The sequence below is a fragment of the Microtus ochrogaster genome, unplaced genomic scaffold (genome assembly GCF_000317375.1).
Source record: "Microtus ochrogaster isolate Prairie Vole_2 unplaced genomic scaffold, MicOch1.0 UNK3, whole genome shotgun sequence".
NCBI lineage: Eukaryota > Metazoa > Chordata > Mammalia > Rodentia > Cricetidae > Microtus > Microtus ochrogaster.
The window spans coordinates 3,294,316-3,314,566 of record NW_004949101.1 but is presented as its reverse complement, the minus strand read 5'-3'; the positions used below and the strand labels follow the sequence as shown (position 1 = coordinate 3,314,566).

At 45.6% G+C, this 20,251-nt stretch overlaps 1 protein-coding gene across 1 annotated transcript in view; it reads left to right on the top strand.

Annotated features, from left to right (window-relative positions):
• The window catches only part of Slc24a3 (solute carrier family 24 member 3), a 482,375-nt gene that overhangs the window by 292,548 nt on the left and 169,576 nt on the right, over positions 1-20,251 (top strand). Inside the window, exon 3 of the mRNA XM_005365499.3 lies at positions 10,589-10,665. Coding sequence (XP_005365556.1) covers positions 10,589-10,665 — 77 coding nt within the window. The remainder of the gene's footprint in view (positions 1-10,588; positions 10,666-20,251) is intronic.

Sequence of the window (20,251 nt, the reverse complement as noted above, 5' to 3'; positions counted from 1 at the left end):
ACACACACACACACACACGCATGCACGCACGCACGCACGTTAACCAGACCCAAGTGTATAAATCTCAACAATCATCTGTACAGTTATAATAACCATTCAGAATGGAAACTATGGATCTTTACATTGGCTTCTACATTTTTGCTTTCAAATATATTTCTGTGCACTTAAAAATCACCAAAAGAAAACAATTCATGACAGTATTAGGGCTAGGAAACAATTAGCTTTATGTCCTCCTTAATAACTCATGTCTATCACTGGCATTCAATCTTTCCTCATCTTCTTATGTTGAGCCTTTCTTGTTTCTTTTCTACATGTTATACTATAGCCACATGTATATGCATTTACATATATACATGTATTACTGGCTACTTTCCACATGTGAGGGTATATCATCCTGCTTAATGTAAAGCATTCTAAATCTGCCCACTTTGGTTTTTTGAAAGAAGGAATTTGACCCTTAAAAGTTAAGAAAATTCAGATGTGATGGTGCTGCACCTCTGTAATCCCAGAACTTCAGGGGGTCAAAGCTAGCTGGGTTACATGGTGAGGCCTTATATCAGGAACAAAACAATATCATGACAATAACACTAGTAACGTAAAGTTAAAAAGATGGTGGCAGTGTACCCTTAGCAGTGCTGTGGAAAGGAACATTCTGGAGTCAACAAAGCTAGTCACACCCTGCCTAGGCCTTCCTTCTCCTCTGACATCTGAGCGGACTTGGGATGATTACTGTGCCTTCTTGGGCCTGAGATCACTTGTCTGAAATTGAGCATGATACTTCCTACCAGGTAGAAGCAATGCAGAATATATGTTTGCATGTTCTAAAAGCTTATTTTGGTCCTTAAAATCAGGATCCTGAAACTACCAGGGTGTGTCCATAGACTGGAGCACACCCCTTCTCTCATCTTGGCCTTGTCACCACCCAACCTCAGTGATGAGGACCTTCAATTGTTTGCTTCTTTATAACTAGGTTTCTTTGGGATGCTAACTTGATACACATTTGCATGGTATCAGTTACTTAGTAAACTAGTCAAATCATTTAAGAGATAGTTCTTAAAAAAAAAACCCCACAAATCCAAAAGATCTCAGATTAATCTGTAGCACCTGGATATCTAGTATCCCCCTTGGCCTAATTCTTCCCTTTTGTGCTCATTCCTGAAGATTGTGAAATCTGAGAATAAGAAAATAGAGTTCTGGGGAGATGGTTCTGTCAGCAAAAGGACTTGTCCTGCAAGCTCAAGAACCCAAGTTAGAGCCCCTCAAACCCACATAAAAATATCAGGGTATAATAGCGTGCACTTGTAATACCAACTTTGAAGGCAGTCGATCCCTGAGGCTCAGTGTCCAGACACCCTAGCCTATTTGGCAAATTTCAGACCAACAAGAGACCCAGTCTCAATGCAAACCAACCAACCAGCAAACCAGGCAACAAGACAAAACAAATCTAGCTGACCTCTGAGAAATAACACCCAAAGTTATTCTCTGGGCTCCGTAGGCATACAAGTGTGCATGCACCCACCTCCCACCTGTATACATAAACGAATACATCAAAACTGTCTCTAATACACTCCCAGAAACTAAACATTCAGAAAATTAATTTGTGCATATACAGGTTGAGCACATCCAATCCAAACACCAAATCTGAATGTTTTTAAGCAATAATGTGATATGGAAAATTTCTGGCTACAAAACTTTGTTTCTCACATCAGTTTAAAATACTTTATAAATTTCTTCCCTGATATGTGTCGGAGGTGCTTATGAAGCATAAGTGATTGGGGTCCTAACACCAAGGTATCTCATTATACTTAGGTGAGTATTCCAATGTCTAAAATATTATAAATAATGCAAAACCTCCATGCCCCTGAGCATCTCAGATCAAGGATATTCAGCCTGCGTGTCCTTGCACATGCCTTCTCTTGTGAATTATTTTGTTCAGGGACCCTTGGTTATGAACAATGTGTTGGTTTCTAAAGTGAACATTTGCGTAGTGCCGGGTATACTGAGAAGAATAAATATTCTGTAATCTAACCATCTTCCCAGTCCAGTAAAGAAGACAAGAAAACAGTCGAGTTTTTCTGCCAGCCGAGGTCTTATCAGAAAAGTCACAGGATGCTGAGAGCCTTATTAACCTCATGTTGCTCACAACAGGTTATGGTGTTCTGGGTAACAAGGAGCTCCAAAAATCTCAGTGAGGACAAAAAGAAAATGTAACTTTTATGCGTGCTGCCTAGACAAAATACATGCATCAGGGAAAATGGGGACTCTGATATGCCACAAGATCCAGTTGATTGGGAGATTCACCCTACTATGTTTTCAGGATCTCCAAGGCAAGAGAATACAAGCTGCTGAGCTGAGCACTGCCTTCCAAAGTCACATACAACTGGTATTGTGCTCTGCTTTCCCTAACCAGACTAGTTTCCTGGTCCCACCCACCCTTGAAGGGACTGTAGAAAGGCCCCCTTCCAAGTCCTTGGAAAAGAAAGAGAAGGGATATTTATGAACAGTTCTAATGGGCAATGGGGTTGGGATGGAGCTGTTGAGAGCTTTACTGAAATGTCCCTTCCAGCGTTTCCCAGTTAGTAATTCTGTCCTGTGTTTATACAAAAGCCACCTCCTGGGAAAAGGGCCCTCTGTTTATTCACACTTAAGTTCACTTGACATTTAGTTTATTTTCATGGATCCTTGCCTAGTGGGTGTTGGCAACAGAGTGAGAAATGGCAGGGTTCCTGTCCTCAGGGAGCTCACAGTGTCCCCTGAAGTAAAGATATACATCCATAGGCAAGAAGTACAATGTGGCTGGAAAGTCATTTAATCGATGCTGCCATGCTTCAGCGGGGCTGCAGAAAGTCGGAGAAGTCTTCGTAGGAAGCCAAGTAAATACCACACCTGGCAGAGTTCAGAATGTTCCAGTCGGGAAAAGTGGGAGTCGTTGGTTTTACTGCATGAAGGAGAGAGAATCATTAAGACGGACTGAAGTGTCTGACAGTAGTGTAAAGTCACCATCGTTGTATGGAACAGCTAGGCAGCGTTCAGACCCCCACGTCGGTGGGCAATCAATGGGATTGCAGTAGGCATTCTGTCTTGAGAAGATTGTTCATGAGAGTCTGATAAGTCCAGGAGCCAAGATTCTATTTGTCCAGACATGGTGAAGGATCTGGCCTCTTGAGGGACTTTGCCTGGAAAGTCCATTTCTAGTCACCCCCCAGACCAAAGAAACAGTATGTCCAAAAACAGCTTGGTGAACCAATGGATTTAGTGGGGTTACTGCAAGAATATGAATGCCGCTTGGACCGCTGTATCACCAAAAAGTCCCATCTGAGCATGGATGACAACTCACCAAAGCTTCAGCAGTAGACACCCTGAGTAGCTTGCAGACAGTGTATATAAAAGAGTCTCTTCTCCCTCAGCCGTTATCTGCTACTAGTGTAACCTTTGGGAGTTCCGTGTCCATCCTGGGCTGTTTCTTGATCAATATATGACAAAGTTGTCTAAAGACGATGTTCATGTCCAAACTAATTTTTTTTTCCTTTCGAACAAAACAAAACATGTTCTTCCTTTTTGCAACCCTCCATTTATATTTATCACTCTTAGGCCTCATTAATTTGCCCAGGAGACAGACATAAGGACACTGATTGCTGTCGCCTTGGAAAGAGGGATCCACTTCATTCAGTGCTCAGTGGTTTCCATGGGAACAGCACTGATGCCGTTGCTGGCTCCCAGATTGACAGGCTGTACTGGAAAGAAAATTGCAGGGAAGAAAGAAAGGAGCTGAAATAGATGGATGTTATGTAGGGGGAGCTCTCTGCTGGACGAGGGTATCTCCCTACATCATCAGGTGTTTTCAGCATGCCACATGTACTGTGGGGCTTCCCATAGCCTTAACATAGGAATCACATGCACGCCTCTCATGGACTAACTACCGTCTTTGGATGCAGATGAAAAGGCAAGCTGGAATTAGTAATAGGTGGATTTCCATACCCAAACCAGAGATGAATGCACCCTCTGCCTCATGCCATTACCAGAAACTTGTTATCATTGTATTAAAAATAGGCTAGATAGCCCCAGGCAGCTTAATGGTAGGTATTCTACATACATTGTTTATACACATCCCAGGAATTATACAAAGATGACACCAATGTGCCTGTCTACTGAAGGAGATCTGGCTCTAGGGAGCATGGATGAGACTGAACCTCATCTCTATTCCATGCTATAGACCCTATGCAAACTATCGCCATCTGTCTGCCGTGTTCCCACAGGTAGTGAGTATCCGGCTCCATCCACAAGAAATGTTTTCAGTTCTTTTGGATTTGGCATGAGAAATACACCCTCACAGTATGGCTAGCATGGGGCATCAACTCTCCAGGGGCCCTGCACTGTCTGATCCTCTTTACAGATACGGGAATTGAGGCCAGAGACCACTGGCCCAGCCTTCCAGCTGAGTGTGGCTCCATATGTTCCTTGTGGAAAACCACAGCCATTCTGTGAACATCATTTCCCACACACAGTATATGCAAGGCAACACAGTGCTATCCACATAAAGAATTTGCCTTGTCTGTGTGGGAGGAGTTTATCTGCTATTGGTCACTCTTCCCTGAACCATTTGGCCAGTGAGGGAAGCTGAACTACTCTCTCCCTCCACCACAAGCAACAGCTTCTCTCTTCAGAGTTCTTTGTCTATCTCACTGAAGATAGGTATCTGCTATGTGTTCTTTATCATATTGTGTGCTTGGACCAGAGGGAATGGTGGCGAGGCCCCTCGGGAGGCCACCATCCCAGGTGTCAGTAAGCAAACAGAAACAAAGGACAGTATTGGAGAATGCCCCCCCCCCGCGCACCTCAAAAGCACTATGTGGCATACTGATGGAGGAAGGTCATTGGTTAATTAAATAAAGAAGCTGCTTGCCCTGATAGGTTAAAACATAGGTGGGAGGAGTAAACAGAACAGAATGCTGGGAGGAAGAGGAAGTGAGCTCAGTCTCTACAGCTCTGCACTCTGGAGCAGAGACACCGTGCTCCCCTCTCCTGGGCGGACGCGGGGATAGCTCTGCTCTCTGAGGCACACACGATGAAGCTCCGACCCAGGATGGACGTAGGCTAGAATCTCCCTGGTAAGCCACCTTGTGGGCTACACTAGAAATGGGCTAGTCTAGGAACGAGAGTTAGCCTAGAAGAGGCTAGATAGAAATGGGCCAAGCAGTGATTAAAAGAATACAGTTTCCGTGTAATTATTTCGGGTAAAGCTAGCCGGAGGTGGCCGGGGTGCTGGAGACACAGCCCCGCCACTCCTATTACTACAGCAGACCTCTGGTGACAATGTTTTTCCTTTTTCATTGTGTGCAGCCAGCCTCATTGGATAGCGCCCTTTGCAAATGAATCCAAGCACCTTCTGATGTGGTAGAATTGAACCTTTAATACAAGGACTTGCTACACTCTAGCCAACTGTGGGAGAAGTCCTAGTATGTGGACCCCACTGTACTGGATTCAGTACAAATGTCTGAATGGCAGATTAACTTGACTTTGAGCTCAGTCAAAGATCCTTCCTCCTGCCCCTGTCCTCCATGCTTCACTGTTGAGGGCCAAAGCAAAAACGTTTGTGTAAATGTCTGACTCTATATGTCTACACCTTTGTATCATTATGAATACATTGAACATCCTCTCTTTTAGGTTTTTATGCAAATGGACTTTGGGATATGCCATAGGACCGTTTATCACATGTGTGTCCCCCTCCTGAATTCACATATTAAAGGTTCTACCAGTATAATGGTGCTCAAAGGTGAAATCTTTGGAAGATAATTAAGATGACATGAGTCATAAGATAGAATAATCAAGAAGGAATTGGTGGTCCATATGAGGAGGAAGAGAGCCTGGCATGGTGATTCATGCTTACAGTCATGCAAGGAAAGCTAAAGGAGAAATACAAACAAGTTTAAGGCCGACTCGGATAACATGGTATGTTCGAAGCCAGCTTCAGCTTTGTAACAATACCCATCTTAAAACCAAGGGCTTGGACCCAGACCAAGAGGGTGTGGTCTAGCAGGTGCTGGTTTGCCTTCTAGTCATGCAGATAAATGCATAACCAGGAAGAGACTCCTGCTCACTCCAATCTCATGTGCAAAGATACAGTCAGAAGGCGAATCTCTGTACTCTGGGAAGAGGCCCTCCTGAGAACTTGATTGTGCTGACTCCTTGATCCCAGGATTCTGTCCTCTTGAACTGGGAGAACCTAACATCTCTTATTTGGGCCACCTAACCTATAGTATTCTTTTGGCCACAGACTGTAGCAGGCACTGGGTGGGGCCATACCAATATACAAATGGTTTCTGTATGTACCACTTGTGGCTCTGTTTAAGGCCTATCTTTTTGAAACTGATTACCTTGACCAGCACAAAAGTTAGTCAAGGGTACTGGGGAATCAGTGCCTTGGGACCATGCTAAGCAGAGAGCAAGCTCTCAGAGGCTTCCCGCTCCACTGACTCCACCATTGGCCACTCAAGCGTGTTCTAGTTGATTTGTGAGCAAACCGATACCTGAAACTGTAGAACACATTCTTTGCAAAATGTACAAGAGTAGTCTTGAGACCCCCCCACCATCATAATGTCATCATCAGCCTACTGTGTGTTTTCAGAGAAGAGCTATATTAGAAATTGATCAGCCTGAGTGTGATTGATGTCAGGCGAAGCATCCTAGGAGAATATCTAACCTGGTTGCTCCTTTGACATAACCACTACTAACCATCAAAAAAGATTTTCTTATGGTTGAGCTTGGAGCGAGTTATTTTGAAAGCATCTGATTGGCTCACTGTGCATTCCCCACCCTTCTCTACCTCACACCCCCTACTTCATCTCACCTTGGGCAAGCCACATCATTTTATCAAGGAAGCTCCACCACCAGCCAGTTGCTCTTCCCCCAGACTTTGGTGTGCATTGGGATGGAATGATGCCAACCATCACTGCATAGAGTTTTCATGCATTTTCTCATGGCCAATCAGATCTTCTGAAGGGAAGGACATCTTTAACCAATAGCCAGGCGCTTCGCAGCTGGTGATAGATCAGGCTCAGGATACTACCACAATACTAATTCCTAAGAGAGAACAGGGCAGGAGCTGTACACAGCTAAGAAGGAAGACACCGAACTCAATTCTGCAATTCCATCTCTGCTGCCTCTGGCTTGGCCAGGACCTGGGTTTCTGCTCAGGACTTTGCTGATGTGTAGTCACGTCCCTTGGGCCCTAATCCACTCAGGATATGGTCTCCAGCCTGGCTGTGCCCAGGATTCTCATCAGGCCCACATGCTGGCTGTGCTTGGAGCTCTCTAACTAGTCTCTTCCTGTGTCCAAAGCAAAGCTCTGTGACATGCTTAACCTTCACTGATCTTTTTGTCACCCAGTAGCCATTTGCTGACTTTCAAGGAGACTGAAAATCAAAGTGCTAAGCATTCAGAACCAAGTTCTATCATGGTGGCATGGAGCTCTTGATGAGACTCTTCCAGTCTGCTCACTTAACTATATCCATGTGGCCTTGGACAGAGCTAGTGCCAGTGTGGTCACAGGACAGATCCAGACTCATACCTACTTATTCCTTTCCCATGGTGTCTCCTATGTGACCTCAGCTTCCTTCATATGCTTCCCTAAGCCTGTTATTGACTAAAGCCATATTATTTCTCCTGGGCAGGGAGTAAAGAACTAGATGGCTACCACACATTCATGACAAATGACCCTCAGCACTCATTTCCATCTCTACTGTCCTCTGAGCTGGGAATCTCACTCAGCAGCTCCCGCGTGTGATTCTTTTGGTTGCCTCTCAGGGTAACCTGCTGGCTTTTTAACTATTCTGTGATAGCCATTGTGATCGATGAGTTAATTGAGCAACCTATCAATCTGAGGATGGGAAGAACTGTAGGTTGTGACCCTGAGCCAGTGTTGAGACATTTTGTGGCAGTGACATTGAGGATAGAAAAGTTAATGTTGAATCAACCCATCCATTTTTAGTGGAAATCAGGGAAATGTGGAAGCTATGAGGTGGTTGCTAGGACTCAATTCCTTCTACCTTGGGAAAGCTCAAAATGGTCAAAGGTCAACTGAGGATGACATCAGAAACCTCCACGCAGACACCATCATCAGCAGAGAGGTTTCAGAGCTAATGGCTTCCTCCTAGGGACCCTGGAGAGCATCCTTCATGGTACCCAAACCAGTAAACTGCAATCCAGAGGTGTTAGACTTGTGGTGGGATAGTGCTGGAATTGAGACAGTTCAGTGTAATAGTTGGCAGCACTGCAGGGCCCAGGAATTGACATCGACTTAAAGTTTATTTTGAGGATTTTGGTGCTCACATTGTCATTTCTATATTGTAGCTTCACTGTTGCCTACAAGGTGTAATCTTCCAATGTCCCTCTTTTTAATTAATCAGAAGAATTCAGTGTGGCATGTTTAAAAGTGTGTCATTATAGAAACACACATGGGGTATCTAGGACATTCTTGTTATTCCTAACCCACCATTTCACCATCCTAAGGCTGGGATATAAGTAGCAAGTGTGATTAACTAGCAACCTACAGGCAAGCCTAAAAAAAAAAACAAACTAAAACAATATCATTGAAATACCATGGCATACACAAACATATAACAATTATGTGTTTATTATATGTGTTTAAGCTCAAAAAACTTAATATTTTGTAGTATATATGTGTGTGTGCGCACATATATATGTGTATACATAAATAACATATATGTATACAGTACATATGTACCACATATTGATAGCCCAGGATTTAAACAGCATTCAGAATTCAAAGTATGATTTCACTGAATGTATGAAGCCTTTGCATCATGGCTAGTCGGAGGTCAGCTATAAATTACAACATGATTCATACATCCGAGCTAATTATCTCTCTTCTATAGAGTTATTACACTGAAGATAGTGAGAGAATGGAAAGATTGTCAGGACTTTTAATTCTTCTCTTTGTTACATTTTTGAAGGTGAGACTCTGTACAGAGGTGTGCAGATGTACTCTCTGGAACAAATACCCAAGGCCACAGGGTATGTTACCCTGATGCTATCTTGGAAACAGAAAACTGAATCTTTGGAAAAAGTTGCCAGTAGCTTGTGTCTTGGACAGATCCCCCTAGCTAGTGAACCACGATCCTGAGATATTTTGTGTGAGAGCTTCCGGGTTGCCCAGCAGGACTAATTCCTGGCATCCTTTATGGTGCTCTTTAGTTATCCTCCCTTCCTGGTCTCATGGCCTTCTTCATTTACAGTGTACACTGCAGTCACTTCCAGGATAAGCTACACACCCCTAAACCCTTGTCTGCAACTCTGCTTTGGGGAGAAGGCAAGACAGGACGAGTGGCAAACCTATGTTCATGATACCGGCCTGCAATCCTTGTGCTCTGGTGATGACTACCTTGACTGCTCACTACAGAGACAGTCGAGACATCATCAAGCTCCGGAGAAGATGCTTTCATTAGCTGGTGATGTCTGCCAAAGGCTGGACAATGACAACAGCAGGCAGGGTGTCTGCTGCCTCCTGAGTTGCACGGTCTTTTGGCAAATGTAGGTCAGGTCAGAAAGAAGATAAGAGTTCCAGAGCAGGATGGAGGTGCTGGAGTGCTCCAAGCCAGGGGAGTGTAAGGGAGAGGGAAACAGGCAACTTGAATCTACCCTCTCACTGGCCTGTGAAGTGAAGCCTAGGTGCCCTGCTCACAAAATCCCTTTCCACTGCATGCAGCAAAGTTGAAGATTACAAATAAAAACTGGCCACACTGAATGAAAATATTATAAAAGTTTATAATACTAATTTCGTGCTTGCTCATTTAACTCTTTTTGAGACAAGGTTCCCCCACCTCACCCCCTGCCATGTAGTTCTAGCCCCAGCTGGTCTAGAACTCACTATGTAGACCAGGCTAACCTCGAGCTCACAGAGTTCTGCCTGCATTCACCGAGATGATTAAAGGTGTGTGCCACGACACCCAGCTTCCTTCCATGTAATATTCTACAAAAATAGCACTGGAGAGATGAGGGAGAGCTGTACAGATGAGTGGAGTGGAGTGGAATGCACCCTCCACACTAGTGCATTCTGTACCACAGGCCGACCAACTACAGTGGAAAAGGGTTTTTAATGATTCCTGTGTGCAGACTTTTCTTAGCATTCCCTAAACGTCCCAGCATGGCAACATTTACATACTATTTACATTATAGGAAAAAGTTATGAGTCACCTGGAGATGACATGCAAATACCATGCCATTTTCCAGAAAAGGTCTTGAACATGCCCGGATTCCGTGTCCTGGGAATCCCAGATTCAATCACTCATAGACACCAACGGATAACTCTAGATGACAATTTGCATTGGCAGTGGGGACTGAGATCATGCTAACACCACCATAGTTATCACTTCTTGTTTGGAGGAAGTACTAAATCCTAATTAGAGGCTCATGAACTTCAAGTCTTTTAGTGTTTGTTTTGTTTTGTTCCTAAGCAAGTTCTGAGACCTAGAATCCAAAGCACTCTAAAGTCCGTGCTGGGGACGCAGTCCTAGATCAGCTGTATTCGAGAGGTCATCTGTACTGAGCTGGTTCTCTCTCTGTTCTCTAGCCCTGCATGAATTCCCCAGGGACATCTTCTCCAACGAAGACCGACGACAAGGAGCGGTGGTCCTCCATGTGCTCTGTGTAAGTAGCCCCTTTTGTGCCTCTGCCTGAAGGGCTTGGGGAGCAGAAGGTAGGTCGACAGCAGAAATGCCTCCAGAGGCTCCACTTCCTCCTGCCTCCCTGCCTGGTCATAGACCATCTCCAAACGTGCTGTCTCTTAAAGACTGGCTGGCAGACGTCTGTCTGTGGTCTCTCACTTCAGTACCTGAGAGCGATCTCTCAGGTCACATTTCCTCCCCGACTAACCTGTTCCTGTCAATGCTCACACAGAGCCCTTTGCTGTAAAATAAGTTTTCTGTTCACATCCCTCGTTCTTGGGTTCTCAGTGTCACCCATTCAGGAATAACATGGAGGGAATGCCTTCCCATATGGGTGGAACAAGTTAACTTGGGTAGCTTGGGCTGCATGGTACACTTCCAGAGTGTTGTTGCACTCTGAGGTCAGGAGCCTGGACTTCACTGGGCTCCTCTGGACCCATCAGTCAAGGCTCCTTCATGTGGCCTCTGCAGTGCTGTAGCCTCTGGGAGCTGGATTTCCAGGTGGAAGCCATGTATTAGTTTTGGTTACAAACCCACAATGGTCCAAAAAGAGGATCTAGCAACCAATTCTCAGCCTACACCTAAGGTGATCTGTAGGCCTCTCCTGGGCTCTGGAGTCACGTCAGACGTGGGCTTGAGGCTCTAATGTCTTTGCTTTACGCATGTTTTCTGACAAGATGGTTCACATCCTAGCTCCATGAGTCATTGAGCTGACCCCTTTCCTGGAGAAAGTAATTGACTCTCCAACTCTCTTCCTACTGCATTCCTACCTGGAGACAGAAAAACGTGACATTTAGCAAAGACTACCCCAGAAAACACCAAATAAATAAGATTCCTGGAAACCTGCCAGTCCTCCCTGCCCTTCCAGAGTTGTGTGCACTAAACAATTAATGGGGATGCCACCTTCGGCACCATGGAGGCTCCACTGTCACCAGGCTGAGGTGTCCCAGACACTGAGTGGGATCCAGACGTCCCCAGCAGCTACCAGCACCCTGCTGCTTTGACATCTGAGAGATGAGGTTCTGGTCTCGGCCCAAACAGTGAGGGCTTTCATCCTCCCACAGCCGTGCCGCTGGCTGCATATGGCAGGGCCCTCCTTGCTAGACTATTCCCAGCGGAAGGCCGAGGGTTCTGAATTTCCTGTGCCCTTCACAAGGTCAGGTTACTCAACAAGGCTCCTGGAGCTTGTGGCAATAGTTCTGAGCTGGCATGAAAACGAAGCAGACAGCATGTGCTCCATGTGCTATTACTGTTAGACACTTCCTTACAGGAATGTGAGTCCACTTAATAGGACTTTGTAGTCCCTGGTATCTAACGCTTCTTTGTGCCCTGTCCTCGGTCCTGCACTTCAGAATCTATCAGGCAAGAAATGCAAGAACCAAGGTCAGTGTCCATCCCTTTGAGATTCTAATCTACATATGCATAGAGTCCAAAAATTATCTACCCACATAGCTTGTGGTGGTTTGAATGAGAGATGTGCTCACATCATGTGAATGCTTGGTTTCTGTAGTCGGTGGCACTGATAGAAAGTGGAGCCTTGCGGGAGGAAGTGCATCACTGGAGGTGGGCTTTGAGAGCTCATTCACTCTAGAGAGAATTTCTGTCGGTAACTGAAGATGTAATCTCTCGGCTTCCCGCCCTGGCTACCTGCTGCCATGCCTTCCCTGCTATAAGCCTACAAAGCTCTTGCTTCCTTAATTTGCTTCTGGTTGGGGTATTTTGTCACAGCAGAAAAGGAACAAATACACAGCCTCAAGCTGACTACCAAGGTCTGCACAGGCTCCTTTCCCAGCTCCCAATCTAGGAAGGAAGAGACCCAGGTGAATTCACCTTGAAGTTGCTACCTGTACTCCCCATGCACGTCGCAACCCAGGGCAGAGCCAGGTGGGACGAGGGGGAAATCTTGCTACATGGTAGAGAGCTGCTGACTCAGCTGCCTTGCCGAAGGCCCCCTCTGACCCACTGGAGCGTCTGCAGAGGAAATATGCCTTAGGAGGGGAGCCCTTTCCATCACATTTGACTCACCGAGCAACGTGAATTGTACCGTTATTATTTGTGCAATGCTGGGCAGATGCTTTTACACACACCTCCCCCACCACACCCCACCTCCAGCCCTCCATAACTCACACATTACCCAGCAAGTTTAGCTTGCTCAGGAAGTTTTTCAGACAACACCTTGGGATGGAAGAATAATTGCTGTAAGGGCAAAGAGGGTTTTAGGGGTCAGCAGGAACAGATGAAAGCACAAGTCGAAACTGCAAGAAGTTCAATGACCCCACATCAAGAAGTACTCCCTGAGCTCGTATGGTTTGATAGTTCTCGATTGGGCCCTTCCGGATGAATGAAAGACAGCTTTACCTTGCAGGAAGTCTGTGTGCTGTGAGATGGAACAGGGCACGCGCAGTGTGCTCACCATGGCTTCTTCTGTCTGCTTGAGGGAGTTCAGCAGAGGCACAGGTGGAGCCAAGATGGTGCTGGTCCTGAAGGGTAGGCCAGAAGTCACAAAAGGAGACCTAGGAAGAAAACTGGGGATGATTCCAGAGAAGAGAAGGAAATCACATGCTTGCGGATATGGGTGTGTGGGATTTCAGAGATGCTAGAGCTTGAGGTGGATGCCCAGGCATGGAGAGGTTATGGAACTCATGTGCAAGTTGCCATGATGTGATTTAGAGGTTGCATGGGGTGAGGGGAGCACTGGGTACTATCTACCCCCCCACCCTTCAGCCGTACCTCCTTGCTTATAGTTAGGGCAAAAAAAAAAAAAGATCGGACATAGGATCAGAGTAGGTCTCTCTCCTGTAGGTTGAGAATGTCCCCTAAGGTCACAGAAAATGAACCTAAGGCATGTTGGAGAGGCACCCGAGAGTCCCAGGTATGAGAAGAGATGCCCCAGTGTGAGGAGAGTCCATCTGGAAGTACCAGAGCCTGATGTGACCCCATCCATGTCAGAGAAGTATGGTCTTCTGCCAGTGGCTCTCCAAAACATGGCCTGTCACCTTCCACTCTTGCAGTAGTTTGAATAGGTGTGGCCCCCATGGACTTGTGTATTCAAATGCTTGGCCATACATAGTGGCACTATTAGGAGGTGTGGCCTTGTTGGAGTTTGCATGGCCTTGTTGGAGGAAGTGTATCACTGTGGGGATGGGCTTTGAGGTCTCATATATGCTCAAGCGACACGCAGTGTCTCAGAACACTTCCTGTCTCCTGCAAGTCACAATGTAGGCCCTTCTCTACTCTCAGCTCCTTCTCCAGCACCTCATCTGCCTGCAAGCCACTATGTCCCACCATGATGATAATGGGCTAAACCTCTGAAACCATAAGCCACCCAATTAAACGTTTTCCTTTATAAGAGTTGCCATGGCCATGGTGTCTCTTCACAGCAATAGAAACGCTAAGACAGCTTGTGCTAGGGATGGAGCTATAGGGCTGTTCTTTGTATGAAGTTGACTGGCCGTAGTCATGTGTGTCAGGCAGAGCGGCACATACTTTCAGGTCCTCTTGTGAAACCCAGTCAGCCGCACCTAACACTCGCATCCAAACCCATACTGCCCAGTAGTGGTGCTTCTGCTGGGTGTTTGCTTTCTGCATGATGATGTCTATAGCCTTTGGCCCAAGTTGGTCCAGGTCTGTGGATGCAAGCGGGACCCATGGTGCCCTTAGAGCAAACTTTTAGAGCTTGCTTCTGTTGTTCTTTCCTGGAAATCCTTTGTGGAGCACAGGGCAGCCCTTTTTTGGTCCAGCTGCTAAACACCCATAGCTCTAATTTCCCCTCTTGGCTCCTTTTGGTTTCGAATGCCTAAACTCTGAGATTACACTTCGGAAAGCATTTCTGTTGCTCCCAACTGTGTGTGTCTGCCTCCCCTGCAAGTGCGAGCAAATCCACCATCTTTGCACAGTTTTCATCGGTAGTAAATGCCCCTAGGAAAGCACCCGTCTTAGAAATCCTTTGTTATCCCGCCTTTTCTAAGGCAGAGGTGTCAGAAGCCGGATTTCCTGTCTCTGAAGAAGTCTGTGCCTTTTGTGAACTCACTGGGTCTGCCTCCAAGTAGAGGGAGCAGCCTGGGAATTATTTTCCAGGGCTGTGATTTGTTTGTGGTTTAAAAATATCTGGCAAATTTTTGCTAATTATCCCGCCTGACATGGAAAGCTGAGTCTTTGGGATGATCAGCCAAGCCAGGCATTTTCTCTGCCAGGGGAGGGAGAAAAGCTGTAAACAATCAATACTTGAGATACTCAAAATGAATTTGGGAAGCCGTCTCTCTTTGGTGGATCAAACTCCTCTGTGCACTTTGTCGGCTCTCAAAAGTATCTTTTGTAAGTATTGGGGCTTTCCCATTTTTGTTTCTCATGTTCTTGGGGTTTTTTTTTATCATTTCTTCTTCCTCATATATTACATCCCAAACACAGTTTCTCCTCCTTCCTCTCCTCCCAGTCCCTACCCCAAACTCCCCTCTTGCCCAGATCCACTCCTCCTCCATTTCCCTTTAGAAAAATCTGGTCTCCCAGGGATATCAACCGAACATAGTTACAATGAGACAAGGCACATACCCTCATATCAAGACTGGATGAGGCAATCCAGTAGGAGGAAAGGGGTCCCTGAAGCAGGCAAAAGAGTCAGAGACAGCCCTTACTCCCACTGTAAGGAGCCTCACAAGGACACTAAGCTACATAATTATAACATTTATGCAAGGGTGCAAGGGCCTAGGTCACACCCATACAGGCTTCTACTTTCAAGGTAGCTCCTCTTTTCCCACAGACAGATCTCTCTCTCTCATGTGGTAGTGGTGATGGTGGTGGTGGTGGGGTGTGTGTGTGTGTGTGTGTGTGTGTGTGTGTGTGTCAAGTATCACATGAAGTGATTCTCTCCCTTGTTAAGGCAACTTCTCACTAAGTGAGTCTGGGAAAAGTGTTGCTAACTCACCCAGGAACCAACGCCTGGTAAATGGATTGCCTAGGACAGGAACCACAGTGAGTGGGAGGTGGGAGCTGCTCAGTGGTACAGCACAAGATGTTAGGTGTGAGCCTCAGGGCTGAAAAGCAGAAACAACAGAAAAGAAACATCATTAAGAATGCTTCTCCTGGGTATTTTCATAGTCTAGACGTAGATATGGTCCAGGAGTTTCACAAAGAATCTCGAGGGTTTGTCTGGGAAAGAATTTTTCTCCACTGAACGGCTAGGCTATACACTAGTCAGTGTTACCATTACTCTGGCCAAATGCCAGAGAGAAACAAATGGCTGACAGCTTCAGTGATTTAGACCATCATAGCAAGGCAGGAATGAGATGGGATGACGGATCAGCTTATGTCAAGGTAGGAGAGAGGTGAGAGCAGAGATAGAAAGAGAGATACACACAGGAGAACTGAGAACCTTGTACAACTTTGAAAGGCATACCCCAGCGGAAGGAGCCTCTGGGATGGATGTGAAGGAACGTGATGGTACAATGGAAGGGAACGCTTAAATAATGTCTCCTTCCGATGTTTCTGCTATAGCTAGTTTCAGTGTTCAGCGTTCTCATCCCAACTAGGTAACATGTTTCCCTTGTTTCCACACAACCTGTGTTCTTTCTGAAGATGTGTGACTCTGCTTCCATTCTGGCCCTGACTCCCTGGTGTGCTGTAACGCTAGTAGCCTTTAAGTTACCCGCCTACTTGGGCATGGCCTCTTAGACTATTTATGCCAATGTAAAGTGTGTGTGTGCCCTCTTTCTCCCAGCATACAGCCTAGCTTCTCTCACCTAGTTCTGTTCTGCCCTTGCCATAGGTTCAAAGCAGTTCTTTATTCACGGTAATCACAACATACAGAGGGAAATCCCACCTCACTGGTGTGTTCCTCTGACTGCCTTCCCTGTTTGCTTACCACCTCCCAGCATGTTTCACACCCTCTGGATGCTGCCATGGGTCTAGCTCATGTTTTTCTAACCTGGCTATGGACCACTGGCCCATGTAAGTTTACCTCCTCTGAGTCAGGTCACCAGCACTTAATCAAGAAGCTTCCTTCCAGAGGCCTGGAGGATGATAATAGCATCAGGAGAGGAAGTCCCAGCCCTACCCCATCCTCAGGTACCTGGCAAATCAAATGTGCAGGTGAAACTGAGCTGTATTCTTGGAGAAGCTGAAAGATGGAGAAACCATGTCCCCAACAAGTTACCCATATCCCTAACTTCTGCTTCCCTTTTCATTCTTTGGGGGAAAGGAAACAACTTTGCTCTGGAAGGGACTTCCAAATGGATGGGGTTCCCAGTTATTTCTGCTGTTTGTTTACAATGCGAAGGATGTTTTCCCGGAATGTGCTCCTCTGGTCCCAGATTGAGATGAGTCCACATTTATCTCTATGCATTAGCTCGTTGTCAGGAAGTTAAAGAGTCGTGGTCCTAGCAGGTGGTGGAAGCAGCTCCTTCTCTATCGTCCACTTCCCCTAGCACTGTCAAGGCTCCGTCAAAGCTCACATTCTATCTCCGCCTTGTCTTCTCAAGTCTTTCATTTTGTGGTCCCAAAGAACTTTCAGCATTAAGTTTATCTGTGTTCTCTAATAATGTGGCTCCTGGTCATACATGACTACTGGGCCCTTGAGGTAGAGCTGGTGTGAGTGAGGAACTAGGTGTTTGTTTGTCTGTTTCACTTAGTTTTAACTAGCATAAATGTAAACATCCAGGTACAGCTAGATGTTACCCTGGAAGTCCTAGTCATGAGTTCGTATTCAGCATCTAGCCTCCCTTCCCATAGTTTCTGCTTGCCATGATAAAGTTAGATTTCTCACTGGCAAACAGGCTCTGCTTGTCTACGTGGTCCTTTCAAAGGGGGTCCTGGATTTAGCCATCCCAGGAGGCAGGGTACAAGGAAGGTACCACCGGCCATTAGGCTTATAGAAACCAGAATGAAGGGTGCTAGACAGACAGGAGTGGGAAGGAGGAAATGTGTGCTATTAAATATTTAGTATTTTGGAACAAGTACCCTATCTCTCCAGGCACATGGTAGATGTTCTGTGAGGTTAGAACCTTAGGTCTTTACCCTCTCCTTCTCCCATGCCCTTCAGAAGGTGCATGTCACAGCATGTCATAGTGCATTTCCTGCCATAGAACAAGAGCCAGGTCCATTCAGACAAAGCCACTGCTCATGTAAGCAAACAGACAAGGTGCCACAGCAGAGCTCTCCATGTGGGCATTTCCTTCAAGTCTAGGGCTCAGAATCAAGAGGTGTTGCCATTTGCTGGGAAGGACAATTGCATATATTAGTGGGGTATGTTGTAAGGTCTTGATACATTATGGAATGATCAAAAGTGGGCTCATTAATATATCTGTGCCTTTACACACTTAAATTTTCTTTGTGTCGAGAATACCCAAAATGCAATTATTTGGGAGTTATGATGTAGCTCAGAAGTAGAATGCTTGCTTAGTGTACACAAGGTCCTGTGTACCACCAAAAGTATAAGTAAATAAAATCCATTCATTTGGCCTTTTAAATTCACATCATTATAAGCTAAAAGATAGGAAAGAACAAAGTGGAAGAATCTAAATATCTCCTGGTTTACAGAAGACCCTAAAGACCCCACCAGGAAAACTTGGAAAGCTAATAAATAAATCTTAAAGCGACGGGTGACAAAAACCAACCTGCAAAAACGAGCATCCTCGCTATGCAGTAGCCATAACACAATCTGTCCCACAAGACACTTAGAGCACAATCCAGCAATATTTGTAGGACTGAAATAATTCTCAGGAATAAATCTAGTCAAAGGCATTTTGAAACTGAAGAGGACCTGCATGGTCTGGTCAGAAAGGTTCCAGCCACAACTCACTCTCTGGACAGACATGTTTAGTTAAGGGATTTCACTCTGGAAGTGAAAAAATGATTAAGCCGGCTTCTGGAATGTGCTGTTTACTCTCGGAGAAGTGTGGAGCGTGTCCTAATTTGTCAGTGTCGACACGGAGCGAAAGCTGGTGTCCACAGAGAGGATTAGAACAAGGAGGGTAAATTGCATGCCAGTGGATCTTAGGTCATTTCTTCTCCTAGCTCCTGAGGCTTAATTCACCAGGCCCATGTCAGACCACCGGGCCTTAGTCTCCCCATAGGCTTGCTGCAGAGTTCATTCCCCAGGCTCCCTGAGCTAACGACAAAGCATTGACCAGGGCTTGCACTTTCAATGGAGTGCACCCGAGTCTCAGCCCTGGCCTTTCTGCTTACCAGCTGGTAATCAGGAGGCACACTATTTTGTCTTTGCAGACCCTCGGTTTCCTTATCTGTCACTGGAGACAAATGTAGCACTCACCTCCTTGGGCTGTGTTGGAAGATCTCTGCAAACAGAAGCAGATGTGAAACTCCTGGCAGAGTGTCTGAAACTGACTAGAACACAGCCTCTACCTATGTCTTCTAAGTGCTGCTAATTGTGTGTGCCCCCCCCTTCACTAATATCCACATGCACCCTACAAGTCCGAGCTTTCTCTGGTTCCTAGATCCCAGTCCTAGACTTCAGGACAGCCTTTAGTAAGTTCCAGAAAATCAACAACCCTGCAGGTAGCCCCTGGAGAGGCAGGGCTTTGGTAGTAGAAACATATGTGGGTTCTACCATGCCTCAGTTGGACTAAACAGGTCATATGCTCTACCTTGTCCCCTCCTGTGGGATAAGCTCTAGTCACCGTTCCAAAACCTCATTTGACAATTGTCCTTTACCCTTGGCTTCTGTCCCCAGACCTGCTTCCCATTTCCTGGGAATACCTCCACCCTACCTCATTCAGTAATGTACACTGGAATTTTTTTTCTTTTCAAGTTTTTCTCTTTTTTAATTGATTTTTATTGAGCTCTACATTTTTCTCTGCTCCCCTCCCTGCCTCTCCCCTTCCCCTTCAAGCCTCCCCCAAGATCCCCATGCTCCCAATTTACTCAGGTCATCTTGTCTTTTTCTACTTCCCATGTAGATTAGATCTATGTAAGTTTCTCTTAGTGTCCTCATTGTTGGGATTGTAGTTTGTAGGCTGGCTTTCTTTGCTTTATGTTTAAAAACCACCTATGAGGGAGTACATGTGATAATTGTCTTTCTGTATCTGATTATATCACTCAAGATAATGTTTTCTAGCTCCATCAATTTTCCTGCAAAATTCAAGATGTTGTTATATTTATCTGCTGTGTAGTACTCCATTTTGTAAATGTAGCATACTTTCCCTATCCATTCTTCGGTCTAGGGGCATTTAGGTTGTTTCCAGGTTCTGGCTATGACAAACAAAGCTGCTATGAACATAGTTGAACATATGTCCTTGTGGTATGATTGAGCATCCTTTGGATATATACCCAAAAGTGGTATTACTGGGTCTTGAGGAAAGTTGTTTCTTAATTTTCTGAGAAATCGCCACACTGACATCCAGAGGGGCTGTACCAGCTTACACTCCCACCAGCAATGCCGGAGTGCTCCCTTTACCCCACAACCTCTCCAGCGTAAGTTGTCATCAGTGATTTTGGCCTTGGCCATTCTGACAGGTGTAAGATGGAATCTCAGAGTAGATTTGATGTGCATTTCTCTGATGACTAAGGATGTTGAGCATTTCCTTAAGTGTCTTTCAGCCATTTTATATTCCTCTGTT